At 39.4% G+C, this 14673-nt stretch overlaps 1 protein-coding gene across 5 annotated transcripts; it reads left to right on the top strand.

The window, feature by feature from the left end:
* The first annotated feature begins 1184 nt into the window (after positions 1-1184).
* On the top strand, positions 1185-14596 carry dyrk1ab (dual-specificity tyrosine-(Y)-phosphorylation regulated kinase 1A, b). 5 transcript variants are annotated; one of them, XM_081614369.1, is made up of 12 exons: positions 1189-2198; positions 3990-4056; positions 5527-5723; positions 6011-6103; positions 6355-6543; positions 6636-6783; positions 6873-7159; positions 7255-7401; positions 7480-7620; positions 7720-8023; positions 8760-8884; positions 10428-14596. In XM_081614369.1, the coding sequence occupies exons 3-12, from the start codon at positions 5604-5606 to the stop codon at positions 11013-11015; spliced, it is 2142 nt and encodes a 713-aa protein (XP_081470495.1). In that variant the 5' UTR covers positions 1189-2198; positions 3990-4056; positions 5527-5603; the 3' UTR covers positions 11016-14596. The 5 variants fall into 5 exon arrangements, with proteins under 5 accessions (XP_081470496.1, XP_081470495.1, XP_017163642.1 ...); XM_017308154.2 differs by lacking the exon at positions 1189-2198 and adding an exon at positions 2205-2940; XM_017308153.2 differs by lacking the exon at positions 3990-4056.
* The last annotated feature ends 77 nt before the right edge of the window (positions 14597-14673 follow it).

Consider the following 14673-nt stretch of genomic DNA (forward strand, 5'->3'; position numbering starts at 1 on the left):
GGCCTCACTTACAGTACTCATAACCTCAGTTATGAGTACTGTCCATTCTTTGACCGTATAGACGGGAGAAAAATGGTTGCAAGATGAAAACAGCTGCTGAGCAAAAACAACAGTAAAATGTGTCTTATTTTTTCCAGAACACATCTTGATGATTCCCAAGACTTTTTGGGAAAGCATTCCGTAGACTGATAAGACTAAAACTGAGCTCTTTTGGAAGGGGTGTGTCCTACTAGCTCCGGGGTAGAAGTAACAACTTATTTCAGAAAAAGCTACATCGTACTCACAGTAAAAGTGACAGTCTGGGGATGTTTTGCTGCTTTAGGACCCGGAAGACTTGCTGTGATAAATGGATCCATGGATTCTGGTGTCTACCAAAAAAATCCTGAAGGAGAATGTCGGGCCATCTGTTCGTGACCTCAAGCTGAAATCAACATGGGTTTTGCAGCAGGACAATGATCCAAAACACACCAGGAAGTCCATCTCTGAATGACTGGAGAAATATAAAATACAGATTTTGGACTGGCCTAGTAGCCATTAGAAATGCAATTCACGCCCGAAAACCCTCCGATGTGATTGAATTTCACAATTCTGCAAAGTGGGCAAAAATTCCTCTACTGCTTTGCAAGTTATCACAAACATTTTATTGCAGTTGTTGAAGAACCTTGAAATAAGTTAAAGCAACATTTAATAAAGTATTTTTATGAATTTGAATTTAAATTTGAATTAAATTTGTTACTGCTAAAGGTGGCCCAGTCAGTTATGAGTTTTAGGTGGCAGTCACTTTTTCATACAAGGCCATAGATTTAGATTTCTTTTTCTTCCTTAATGACAAACATCTTCATTTAAAAACTGCATTTTGTGTTTGCCGGTGTTGTCTTTGACTAATATTTAATAGGTTCTATTGTTCTGAAACACTGAGATGTGACAAACATGCGAAAAATAAGGAAATTAGGAAGGGGTCAAAGACTTTTTCACACCATTGTACATACACTTATTCTTTTTTTAAACATCACAAATTTGAAGAAAAAATTAACGAAAATAAAAATGAATGAAAGCAATTATTCATTTTTATGTATATATACAATTCTCACTTTAATAAATTGCCTTCATGTATTAAGTTTTTTTTTTTATTCAACTGATTTTCATGCATGATTATAATTATATGGACCTAGAAAGTCCCATCTCACTTCACTTATCACCACATTTTATTTTTATTTAACATTTTCAATAAAAAGAACAGTAGAATATATCCCACAACAGTATTATTATCATTATTACTTAATTTCTATTATTTGTAGAGTCTCCCTCAGTTTGTGTGTGTGAGCGATGTAACGCTGGCCAGCTCAGAATTTATTCGTCATTGGTACATCCGGGTCCTCTTTTTTTTTTTTGATTGACAGTTGCCATGGCAACAAGCTAGAGCATCGCCATTTTGTCAGGAGGCTTTTTCCCCCCCCCCAGCTCAGTCTTTTTCAAATGTTCTCTCTTCCCGCCGGAATAATGCTGTCAGTGGATATATGTTTCAAGTTTTCGGATTTCGAAACGCGTCTACTGAAACGGATTAAGAAGATCGAGAGGCCGACGTTTTAACAGAGTTGGGAATAATTAGGCGGCGCCGCTCTAACTCAGTTGTCCGTGTCTCTGGTCCACCGGGCCGGTTCACTGCGCAGGTTTGGACCGCGCGCCATTTTGTGAAAATTGACACAAAATTCCTGACCAAAAATTATAAGAGGACGCTGCTTCTGTTTGGTGACTAGGATGCTCTGGATGTAACCGCGTTGTCGCGCCCGTCGAAGAGACCGACGCATTATCTGCAAAGACGGCGTTAAATCAGAATTTGGCGTAACGTTTATTTAGCGGCAGCTACAGTCGTTAGCTTCAGGCTAGTAGTCAGGGCAAGCGGCTAACGTTAGCTGCGTTCATTTTGTCAGCTAGCGCTAGTTAGCATGTTGCTTGTCATCAGCTGATAAAAACATTTGATAAATTTGCTTCGATTGTGGATGTTGGTCATCAAAGCCTTGGACATGAAGCGCTCACAGGATATGACTGACGAGTTTTTTTAAGAGTTTTTTTGCCGGCCAGAGGACGGGGGATTGGATTTACTCGCTAACCCGTACAGGGAGGGGAGAATCTCGAACTGGATAAGTTTCCTCATCATACAGTTTATTGGACTTTAAATGAAGATCGTGCCATCAGAGGTGAGCAATTCCAAGCTGTCCTGTTGCGTATTTATCGTTCATGTATATTGCCTTTTCTCTGATGTGTGCTGTGTGAATGGTTAACAATGATGGACGCGGTAGTGAAGTTGAAAATGGTAGCTTTTTTGGTGTGGCGGCTAGCTAACAATTCGCGAATCCGGTTCTGCTTAACGTTTGTTTTCAGTCAGTAGGTCAAGGGATGGCTTGTAATGTCGGACGGGAGGAGCATCCCAGCTGACTGTGAGTTATATGTCTGAGTTTGGACGGAGTGTCATGCTGGCACAGTTACTGCTAGCCCTGCGATATTAGACCTTGTCATTGTATGATTGAAGCTCTGTTAGCTTACCTCACACGATTTGATCTGCTGTCAGTGCTTAACTTTGGTTATATCGGGGGGTATGTTTCGGGTTTAACCGTTCTAATTGAGCTAACCCGGCTAATGGTCAGCGTTGACTTGTTGACGAACCAGCTGAACGGGCCCCACAGCCCGCTGGCTTGAACACAGCGTCACCAGCTAACGTCGGGTTGGTGAGCAGATATGCTCGTCTGTCCCGCAGTTTTCAGGGTAACGACGACAACGTTAGCTAGTTGGTCTGCTAACGGTAACGTGAGCCCGAATCCGTTTGTCATCTATTTGAGGATTTCGAGTCTCCCACGAACGATATGTAGCAAGAGAGGTGGGGAAATTAACTCTGAATATGCATCCTAAATTCTAACCATGACGAGATCTACCCAATCTACTGTAAGTATAGAGCCATTTGGGATGCGTCTATTTACATTGGGGCTTTCTTTTCCTTTTTTCCCCTTTTTTTAATTGTTAGGATGAGTTCTGTTTGATTCAGCTTTGGAATGGATCTATCGGTTGGGCGTGAGAAGATGACACACAGGCTCGTTGCTGGGATCTCTATCCATCTCTTTATGGCTTCTAATATCGAGCTAACCATCGTTATATTTACACATAAATAGGCCCGCGGATGCCGTAATGACTAGAGCCAGGAAAGGAACTGTTCATACGTTGGTACTGAACATTAAGGATCTAGCAGACGTTTAGAAGAAACTAAAAAAAAAAAAAAAAACAGCTACAAGTGTGCTTACAAAAAAGGTTTTTCTTTGCCATTACTGTTTCAATTCTCTAACCTGGACTTTTGTTATAATTTTTTTTTTTTTTATAAAATGAAACCCATAGTTGTCTTAGTTTAATGCTAGCTGATGTGTTTATAAAATAAAATATAAACAAAGTTTATATATTTCAGTTTTTGGTAAATTTGCAAAGACCTATATTGTAAATATAGCTGCTCCACCGGGGTTATGGCTAACAACTGCCTATTTTAAGATGATTTCATGTCATAAATAGCAGATTTTAAATAGCATATGAACTGAGAGGAGACCAACCTTCTTTTAGGCCCTCAGCAGTAATAATTTCTATTCCACTGTTCAGGGCTCTGAGCTTCTCCAAGCTAATTTATTCTTCAGCATTTATTTATCTATTTTACAACAGCTTCATGCCCTTTTTTAAAATGATCATTAATTACATATATTTCTCTTTGAACCACATGAAACTCACTTTTTCAATTATATATATATATTTTTAAAAAAAATAAGGAATTGCATCTTTAGTAGTCGAACTCCCACAGAATCCTGGCGCACCCAACGCACTTTAAAAAGTTTTCGGGGTGTCCTCTTCGTCTGTCCGTTTCTCACCTTTTCCCCAGCTAAAGTTCTAGTTTCAGCGCAATTAGATGAAACATGAGCAGTAAAGATTTGTAATATTTGTGTTTTTATCCTTTATAGTGGGTTGTGGTTTGCTGCTGGACTCTCCTCCCAGGATGATATGAAATTTTACAGAAGATGCACCCAGGTTAGCTGACGTATGGTAAAACTTAAACCCATTGGTGGGGGCATAGGTTACATTTCATTTCTTCCTTCTCCCCTTGTGCGGCTGCTTTAAATTCGGCATCTGATCCAACATTTTAGTACAATTTTAAATCAAAATTTATATATATATATATATATATATATGAGTTAAAAGAACAGTGCTCGAAGGGGTTAACTTATTTTTAAAAAGCAGAATAATAATTGAAGATGACGTCCTGAAAAAATATCCCTGTTTTTATTTTTCTTAAACTGCTTTGTTTATCTAGTAAATTTTTAAGAGCTAACATATATCTATTTTCTAGTTTGTAAATGTAAATATGACAATACAATGGATAGGAAAGGGGTATGTGCTAGTTCTCAGATGCGTTGCTGATCTGTGGTCTATCATCTTACAGTTCCTCTTCTTTCTGCTAGTGGATGTGTGGATTTTTTTTTTTTTTTTTTTTTCATTTTTTATGCTTTTCCATAGCTGGGTCAGGTTTCTAACGCTCTTAGACGGAGTGCAGGTTTTGGGCTGTGCAGCTATTTTGCTGTCAGGCTCTTGTGTTGAAAGCAACGTCTAAGTGTGCCAAAGTTCAATTTTATTTCTTGTTTATTTCTTGTTTTCTCATTGGAAAATGGGAGCAGCTCTGCCCTGGCAACAAAAGTAGGCTATTTGCATACTGCGTTGTGATTGGTCTGTGCATTGATGGGCTTGCCAAATCACGCTGTATCTCTGTGGTGATAGGCTATGCTAATTAGGTGCTGTTGCTGGGATTCTGAATAGTGGTTACTGTGTAGCACTGGTGAATTGTGTTGTCTGGAGAGAGATGCTGATAGCTGAACATGCTATTTAATAATTTTTTGATTCCTTCTGGCTTAAAATGAAGGATGATTCACTGTACAGTGTGGAGATGCTGTGTTTTCACCCCTTCTCACTGCTAAACCTGCTGTTTTTCTCCCTTTTCCTCACAAAGGTTGATTTATTGCTGTTGTATTTTACATTTGTCTTATACTGGAATGCTTTTTTTCTTTTTTTTTAAAACATGTTTAATAAATCATTGCTATTTATTAAACTGACAATTATCTTAACAATTTACTGATTTTTTTTTGTTATTCTTCACGTCTTTTAATGTGTATTTCTTATGTCTGGGCTTTATAAATTTAACAATGTGTAAATGTTACACTTTACTGCATTTTGTAAATGTCTTTTATACATAAAGATACATTTATAAATTAAAATTTTTGTTCATATTCGCTCCATTCAGCCAAATAAAGGTTTTGTTTATATTGTGCCCATACAGTAAGATAGAATCTTTTATCTGTTTTATTTGTAGACAAAAAAAAAATCTGATGCTACATAAATAATGTGCAATTGATTCCTATGTAAATGAATATTTTTTTAATTGCTTGTATTTTTAATAAATTCTATGTGTGAATCAATGCAACTTCTAACAGTGTTAATTTCTCCCAGGAGGAGAGACTTAAGCATGCAAACCTTCGTCCGTCCGGCTTGCGCCCTCTTTTTCTTTACACACTGCTGGTCTTCAGATGGCTGCTCCAATGCCCCATACGCACCAGCAGTACAGTGACCGCCACCAGCCAAGCACTGACCAATCTGTTACGGTCTTACCGTACAGCGACCAGACACCACAGCTCACTGCCAATCAGGTATCCTAACCCCATCCTGCTGCACCCCTTGGATTTAAAACACCTAGAACCGTCATACTTACTGTAACGTGCAACACTGCTTCCCTCTTTTTCCCCTCTGTCACTAGGCAAAAGTAGCAGCTTGTCAAATGATGTCCCCTTCAATTTAATCATGTTGTGCTGAATTACTCATTTTAAAATTCAATGATATGTAAAGTTAATAATTGTGATGTTATCTTTTTTTTATGTATATTTTAATGGGTTGTGTTTTTTATAATTTTTTTTTTTTTTTACTTTTGACACTCCAGAGGCACATGCCCCAGTGCTTTCGTGACCCAACTTCAGCTCCCCTGAGGAAGCTCTCCATTGACCTTATCAAAACATACAAACACATCAATGAGGTTAGTATGTTTATTTTTGTTTCACTCCATCCAGTTCTGTTAGATTTTACCATCTAAACGTGTAAACAATTTGACCTGGTCATGCAAGCCTACAGAATTTCTAAATGTAATTTGCAAGCCTAAAATAGACTAATAAAGCAAAATGCCAGATTAAACAATGTTGTAAATAAACTTTTAAAAGCTAAATCGTAGTCAGTTGTCATATTTGCTCTGTGTGTGATTTTTATGTGGGTTCATCTGTGAATTCGCAGGTGTATTATGCAAAAAAGAAGAGACGGCACCAACAGGGTCAGGGTGAAGACTCCAGTCACAAAAAGGAGAGGAAAGTCTTTAATGATGGCTATGACGATGATAACTACGACTACATCGTCAAGAATGGGGAGAAGTGGATGGACCGTTATGAGATTGATTCCTTGATAGGAAAAGGGTCATTCGGACAGGTGAGTTTAAAAGTGATTGTGATTAAAAATACTTATTTAAAAAAGGTTATTTTTGCCCAGTGTAAAGATTTTGTAAAACATTTCTCCCTCAGGTTGTAAAAGCGTACGACCGAGTAGAGCAAGAATGGGTCGCCATTAAGATCATCAAGAACAAGAAGGCTTTCCTCAACCAAGCCCAAATAGAAGTGCGCCTCCTGGAGCTGATGAACAAACATGACACGGAGATGAAATACTACATCGGTACGTACTCCCAGTCTGACAAAAACGCGGCTTTCTTTTGCTTTTACTAAAACAAAAATCAAATAAAATTCCAACTTGCTTCGCCGCAGTTCACCTAAAGCGACACTTCATGTTTCGGAACCACCTCTGCCTCGTGTTCGAGATGCTTTCGTACAACCTCTACGACCTGCTCCGAAACACCAACTTCCGCGGCGTCTCGCTCAACCTCACCCGGAAGTTTGCCCAGCAGCTATGCACGGCACTACTCTTCCTGGCCACGCCTGAGCTCAGCATCATCCACTGTGACCTGAAGCCGGAGAACATTCTCCTCTGCAACCCCAAGAGGAGCGCCATCAAAATAGTGGACTTTGGCAGCTCATGCCAACTGGGACAAAGGGTACGAAGCCGCGAGTTGTCTTTATCGGTGACTAAGATGAGCGATAAAGCTTCTCGTTTGTTTATTTTGTTTTCTTCTTCTCCATTTCTGTGTAGATTTACCAATATATCCAGAGTCGCTTCTACCGTTCCCCAGAGGTGCTGCTGGGAATGCCCTACGACTTGGCCATCGACATGTGGTCCTTGGGTTGCATCTTGGTAGAGATGCATACTGGAGAACCTCTCTTTAGTGGAGCCAATGAGGTAAAAGATTACTAGATATGTTCTGCCTCAGGATTTATGATGTATAGCATGATCAATTAATCTTTTTTTTCCCACCAGGTTGACCAGATGAACAAAATAGTCGAGGTTCTTGGCATCCCACCTAATCACATAATGGACCTAGCCCCCAAAGCCAGGAAGTTCTTTGAGAAGCTTTCAGATGGTACATGGAGTGTTAAGAAGACCAAAGATGGCAAAAGGGTGAAGCCAACTTTCTTCTTATGAACTGAAAACTATTTTAAAAATATTTGCGTTTTAAATTTTTGTCGTTTTTATTTAATTTTTTTCATTTCTCTGCAGTATAAACCTCCAGCTTCGCGGAAGCTCCACTCCATCCTCGGTGTGGAAACAGGGGGTCCAGGTGGCCGGCGGGCGGGGGAGTCCGGCCACGCTGTTGCTGACTACTTGAAGTTCAAGGACCTGATTCTTCGGATGTTGGACTACGACCCCAAGAGTCGCATCCAGCCCTACTACGCCCTGCAGCACAGCTTCTTCAAGAAGACTGCGGACGAGGGGACCAATACGAGCAGTAGCGTGTCTACGAGCCCCGCGTTAGAGCAGTCCCAGTCTTCGGGAACCACCTCCAGCACCTCCTCAAGTTCAGGTAGAGGTCACCGGAAGCAGGGACACGCCCCGATTAGAGATGCGCCAATCATTGTCTTTTCTGGCTTTTTACCAGTTTTTGCTTTTCTTTGATATTTGACTACTTAACTCCTGTTTTTTTAATTTTGTCTTTTCCTTTTTTGTTTTTTTAAGTAGTACAAAAAAGAATTCAGAAATACTTTATTGATCCAATAGGGAAATTAAATGCTGTTGTAATTCATATTCACTCAAGATTCTTCAGAGTTGTTTCTTAGAATGAGATTTGGTTGAAGTGGTAGCTTCTTTCTCTACTCAAGATAAATAAATTGCAAGATCATCCTAATTTAAGTATTAATCTAAACACTTTTGGATGTTTTGAACAATTCAAAATACTCTGAAGATGGCAAGAAGTTCCTTTTTTTGTTATTAGACTTACCAATCATTGACCAGATCAGAATAGAAATGGCCTTTATCATCCCATAAAGGAGAAATTTAGGTATAAGTTAGGCAGCCAAAAATATAACAGTTCATACAATAAGTGTTACAAATCAATGAAGTATTGTCCAATACCAATTGACTGGTGCATCTCTGATTGTGATAGTTTGGTTTCAGGATAATTTAGTAATCATATTTAAGGTTTGCAGCATGGCACTTCTAGCTACTTGCTGTTTTCTTTATCCATTATTTTAAAGTTATAGCCAGACAACATTGTTGAGGCTGGTGAAGATGTGCTTGTGACACTTGTTGTTTACACTCAGGAGGATCGTCTGGAACTAGTACCAGTGGCAGAGCGAGATCAGACCCTACCCATCACCACTTGCACAGTGGAGGACACTTTGGCACGACCATGCCTGCCATGGATGGTGACAGCCTTTGTCCACAGGTCAGTAAGTCAGTCGGAAAGATGTTTGTTCTTCTTTCAAATGAAGTTTTCTAATGTTGCTATATTGGAATTAGAAGTTTTAATATTGGCATAATATGTGCCATATTGTAAAATGTTATAATATTGTTTTAGTTCATTCAAAAGATTTTAACATTTGCTTAAAAAAGCTTTTTCCAGTTTAACATCTTAAAGGAATCATTTGGGCTCTGTTGAGAGTGTAGCATAAATCTCACATGTTGGATTACTTTGGTTTTATCTTTTTTTTAGGTTATTTACTACAGTTGACAGTTCCAATGAAAAAAAAAAGATTACCATGTCAAAAATACCCACCATGTGCTCCTTCATAAAGGTTTAAATGATTCTAAAAACGTTTTGCAGTTTTTAAAATGTAATTATTTTAACGCAACAAATTTGTTAACTGGAAAAACTAATTTCTGTTTCATTGACATCGTAATGCAAAGATGGTCATCTAATAAGGGTGAAACATTGTAATGCATAAAATAATTTTTTAAAAAAGTCTCCAGGTCATTTCTTATGTGGCCAATTTTATACCTACACATTTCCATTTTGTCACTTTCTACTTCTATTTCTCAATTATTGAAACAAGCCAATGTAAATTAAACCATGTCATATAAATTTATTTTCTTTTGTAGTGAAGTATTTTATTGAATTGTGGCAGAAAACGCCAAAGACACAAATATACTTCATTTCAGTTGGATATGAATACCTTCAAACTTTTTAATACAAGCGCTTTTCTGTTCTTTTGTGTCTGATTCCAGTTTGGACCGGTTGACTCTAATGTGACAAATTAGGATCCCAGATCAAATAAAACAATTATAGTTTAGGAATTTGGAGTATTTCCTTACTTTACACTAGGAGAAATGAAATGACATCAGAATGATAAAGTGCTTTATTAAGACACTCAAAGACATGGAAAAAGAAGAATAATTGAATTTAATGAATAGAAGAATATTATTACCTTCCTAACATTAAAGACATTTTTTACCAAAAGTGATTTGGGCCATTGTTTTTAGGAAGGTGACAATATAGAACACGACCTCATTCAGGGTTTCCCCCAAAGTATTATGAGCCTGGTGGGCTGCCAGGCTTTACTTGCCACCCCACAAAGCTGCCATGCAAGGACATGGAGTGCCCAAATAGAAGTGGAGTGACGATTGAACCAGCAACCTGCTGATTGCAGGGCAAACTCACACCACCGTCGCCACTATAGTCCCAAAGATGGATCAGGCTAAGTTCATAGTGGCCGTGAGGGGGTACGCACCAAATGTGCCGTGTCTGCATGGTATTGTTTTTAAATTATGGTTTCTGCTTGTGCACCTCTAAATTTTTGTAACTTGTAAAAAAAAAAAAAATTTTGACAAAAATACAGCTTGCTGCTGATGACCTGCCACTGGACTTGGCAGGTTTTCTGGGGGAAACCCTGGACATTATTGGATGTCAGAGTGGGTGTAACCAGGTGGATTGAGGTTGTTCTCTTTAGATTGTGTGATACTGACTCCTCTCTCTCACCTGCCACTCACAGGCAAGACAGCCTTACCCACCCCCACTGGTGTGGGGAGGCGGCGTCGGACCCGAGTCAGTCACTGGAGAAACCCACCCAGTTCAGGAGACCACCTTCCACGTTCCCCCCCAGCACCCGAAGGCCCTGCACCCCCACTCCCACTTCCACCACCACCACGGGCAGATGATGGCGACGCGTCCGCGCCCGCGCCACTACACCTCCCCGACACACAGCTCTTCGACGCAGGACTCCATGGAGGTGGTGCACGGCCACCTGTCCATGACCTCCCTGTCTTCCTCTGCCTCCTCTTCCTCGACATCGTCCTCTTCCACTGGGAACCATGGGAACCAGGCCTACCAGCTCCGCCACTTGCCTGCCGGAGCCCTTGACTTTGGTCAGAACGGTGGGCTGAGCATGGGGCTAGGTGCCTTCTCGAACCCACGGCAGGAGACTGGAATGGCAGCGCACCCTGCATTCTCCATGGGCACGAACACGGGGCCTGGCCATTACCTAGCGGAAGGCCACCTGGGCATGAGGCAGGGCATGGACCGGGAGGAGTCTCCAATGACTGGAGTATGTGTGCAGCAGAGTTCTATGGCCAGTTCGTGACTGCACTGACAATTTGGCTGTGTGTTTATTTTATTTTAAAATTTTTTTTCTTTCCTTTCCCTCCTCCTCTCCCCCCCGTGCGTCATTTTTAAAGGTGGTGTTTTTTACTACAAGGTGTGTTGAGAACAAAAAGCTGCTCACGTCAGAAGGGAGATATCACTGAACCGCTACTACAGAGAAAAAAACAACAACAAACCCTTTGTTAAAAAGTATATATGTAATTTTAATCCTTTTTTTTTTCCTTTTTTTTTTCTTTTTTTTTTTTTTTTTTTTGGTTTGTTTTTTTTTTTTTTCCTTTGCAATCATTAGGCACAAAATAATACTGCGGAATAACCATAGTGAGATTGAGACATCCATCTTACCATTTCACCAGTTTCATGTAACCACAAAGTAATCACCATATGGTATTATGTGGCAAAAAAAATGTCTTTGTTTTGAAGGAGCATTTCAGGAGCAAAGGTCAGAGCTTGTCTCTCAGCTAGCTTGTTGGTGAAGAAATGCTCTGGCGTCCTCTTTAGGTTCAAACTGTGGAGCGCCTGATATTACTCTTCCACTCGGTCAGTAATTAATTTTGCCCTTTTTTTTTTTCTTTTTTTTTAAAGTGAAATTTCACATAAAAGCTGCTTGTAAATCCTGTAGCTTGACAACAAGGGGGAAGTGTTTTTGCGGTGATATTTCTTGTTGGTCTTTTTTTTTTTCCTTCTTTCTGTGTGTGTGTGTGTGTGACTGTTAAAGGGGGGCACATAGCAGTGGAGTCCCTATGCGTGTGCTGGCCTGGTGGGGGGGCAAAAGGAAGGGATTCCCGCTTGGGGGAGTGAAGTGGGAGGTCGGATACTGACACCAGCCGACATTCAAAAAGGAGGAGGGAAGCACCACTACCACCACCCCCCCACCCACCACCACCACCACCAACAACAACAACCACCACCCCCAGACCCAGACCCCACCCCACCACCTCAGGCCTAGAGGCCCTGTTGTCCCCAACAAGACGCAACCCAGGGGGCGCGGGGGCCCGACACAGGCGAAGAGCAGCGACGGGGCACAGGAGACGAAAGGATCCGGCCCGGTTAAAGGAAGACAGTCAACGGCTGGTTCTAGATAACCCTTTGGCCTTATGACTCATGGACTTGGAATGGAAATGGAGCTGGACATTATCATTTGAATTAAGATGGCTTTTCTCTATTTTTTTCTCTCTCTTTCTCTTCCTCTCTCTCGGTCTCTCTCTCTAGACAGCCCTTAATTCTTTAAGGAAATTTAAAACAACTTAGAAAAGGTAAATAAGAATGGTAATCTGAGGCCTTTCTCGACAAAGATTTCGTCTTCAGCAGGGGCCCCACATAACAGGGTCTTATTGTACACAACAACCTCCTAAACATTACTTCCTTGAAATTCACTGGTTAAGGATTTTGCAATGGAAAGAACTTTCTATTCCAGAGTCTACCTTTTTTTTTTTTTTTTTTTATTTCCTTCCCCCCCTTTTTGCATGTAGTCCCTCATCAGAACCACCTGCACAAGTCTCTCCATCCAAAACATGGAAACTGAAGAAAAAGAAAAGAAAACAAAACAAAAAAAAGGAGTTAAGTGACTGCCTTTTTTCTCCTCAAATTATGCTGTGAATTTTACAAGAATTTATTTTCCCTTTGGATATGTTTTTATACCAAAGCAGTTGTTTTATAGCATATAGGTGTCTGTAACCAATAATGTAGCAGTTCACCACTTTGACGCAAAGTTTATCGAGATCTTATTTTAATGTCAACACAAAACAGCTGCAATATATTTACTTTTAGCAAAACTGGAGACCGTTGGCTATTGTGTACTCTGGCCAGATTTGTTTGCAACGTTTTACCAAAACTTTTTTTTTTCCATATTAAATTGGTAGATTATTTTGGGAGTCTTTAAAAAAAAAAAAACAGAAAAAAAAACTTTGGTATGTTAGAGAACTTGGTAGTTACTCTGCAGGCTACAGAGTAGCAAGATAGAGGCTGATGGTTTAAAAAAAAAAGGAGACTAATGCGATCTATTTCTGTGTTGTCGTTTTTTTTTTTCTTTTTCTTTTCTTTTTTTTTCTCTTTTTTTTTTTTTTTTTGCCCCTTCCCCCCCCATCATACTATTTCAAAGGGTGTTGCTGCCTTTCATACATCATTTGGTCAACTTAGCTAGTTTCTGCCGTGATGCAAGACTTTGTCATTGTCTTGCCAGGGTAAGGGTATTTGTGGTAAACCAGTTTGTGTTGAATGGTATAGTTCTGATTTTGGTAGGGCAAATCCCCATGATTGTTGTCCTATTCAAAGGGAAAAAAAAGGTGTCTTGTCAGCCCCACCATAACAGTGCTTTGCCTAGGCAGACATGCATGTCCTCAAAACAGTCAATAACCAGAATATTTTTTTTTTTTTATATCAGGGATTTTAAAGTGCTTTCTTTGTTCTGTTGTTCATTTTTACCACTTTTGAAATTTGAAAAATAAAAACAAACGTATAAAAAAAAAAAACTGCCCACTGTCACCTTGCCAATTAAGGGCGGGCCACAGGTCATGCTGTTGTCATTTTCTAAGAGAAACCATCCTTTCAGCAGTCATGCTCGGTATTTCCACGAACACAAATGTAAAGCTACCTATATTGAAGATTGGGGTTTGATCTGGATGTCAAGGTTAATTGCAGATTTGCAATCATTTTATTTCATTTTTATTTTCATACCCCGCTGAATTTGAGACATTTAGATCTTTTGTCAGTGGTTTTTATTACTGGCACTCATACTGGTACTAAACATTCCAAAAATAAAGACTGAAAAAAGAAAAAAATTTGACTGAAGTGACTCGTAAGTGTGCGCCTATTTCAGATCATGCTGATTGACCTCTTATTTAGAGCAGTTGTCATGAAATGCAGCCCCTTTTTAATAGTTGAAATAGAATTTATGTATATATTTATATTTTTTTAATAAAGGAAGTATAGAACTCACTACCTTGCTCCTGCTGGTATGTTGATTATGTTTGTCAATTTGGTGACCATTCAGTGGGCAGGAACTCCTGTTTTCTTAGTGGCAAAACCTTGCCTTTTGGCAAAGGTACTTGACTACATCAGGACAACACTATGAGGTAGGGTTTGAATCAAACAGGGAAAGCTAGATCTTCAAACCTTAATAATTTTCACAGGGTATATTGTAAGTGCATGTACATCACAAACCTTACTTTTGGTTATATGAGAAGCACATGGTTGAAAAAAAATGGTTCCATCTTTCATAATAAGCCTGTTGAGTTTGTGGGTTATACACAAACACAGATAATTGTCGACATATCTGAACACCCAACCGAAGTTGAAATCCTTTTTATTTAACTTGGATTTAGCTTTTTTTTTTTTCTTTTTTCTTTTTTTTTTTTTTTTTTCATTTTTTGGTTTCACTTTTTTTTTTCCCACTTTTTTTGTACATGCAACATGCACTATAGAATTGAACAGCATGGGGGAAAGGATAAGTCCATGTATCCACAGATTGTAAGATCTAGTCAAGACTTTGCTGTGTTTATGACAATGCCCTTTGTATTATATTAAGACAGTCTTATGTATGATATATAAAAGAAGTTAATTGAATCGCTTTGTGTCATCATTGTTTTTCTTTCCAACATTAACACCGCTGCTGCATTAAATAAAAACCATACCGAAAAAAA

The sequence above is a fragment of the Poecilia reticulata genome, chromosome 13, assembly GCF_904066995.2.
Source record: "Poecilia reticulata chromosome 13, P_reticulata-male-v2, whole genome shotgun sequence".
Taxonomy (NCBI): Eukaryota; Metazoa; Chordata; class Actinopteri; order Cyprinodontiformes; family Poeciliidae; genus Poecilia; species Poecilia reticulata.

Coding starts and splice junctions, on each gene's coding strand:
- dyrk1ab (XM_081614369.1), top strand. CDS start 5,604: ATGGCTGCTCCAATGCCCCATACGCACCAGCAGTACAGTGACCGCCAC. Junction 6,104..6,354: donor CATACAAACACATCAATGAG/GTTAGTATGTTT, acceptor GTGAATTCGCAG/GTGTATTATGCAAAAAAGAA. Junction 8,885..10,427: donor GTGACAGCCTTTGTCCACAG/GTCAGTAAGTCA, acceptor TGCCACTCACAG/GCAAGACAGCCTTACCCACC.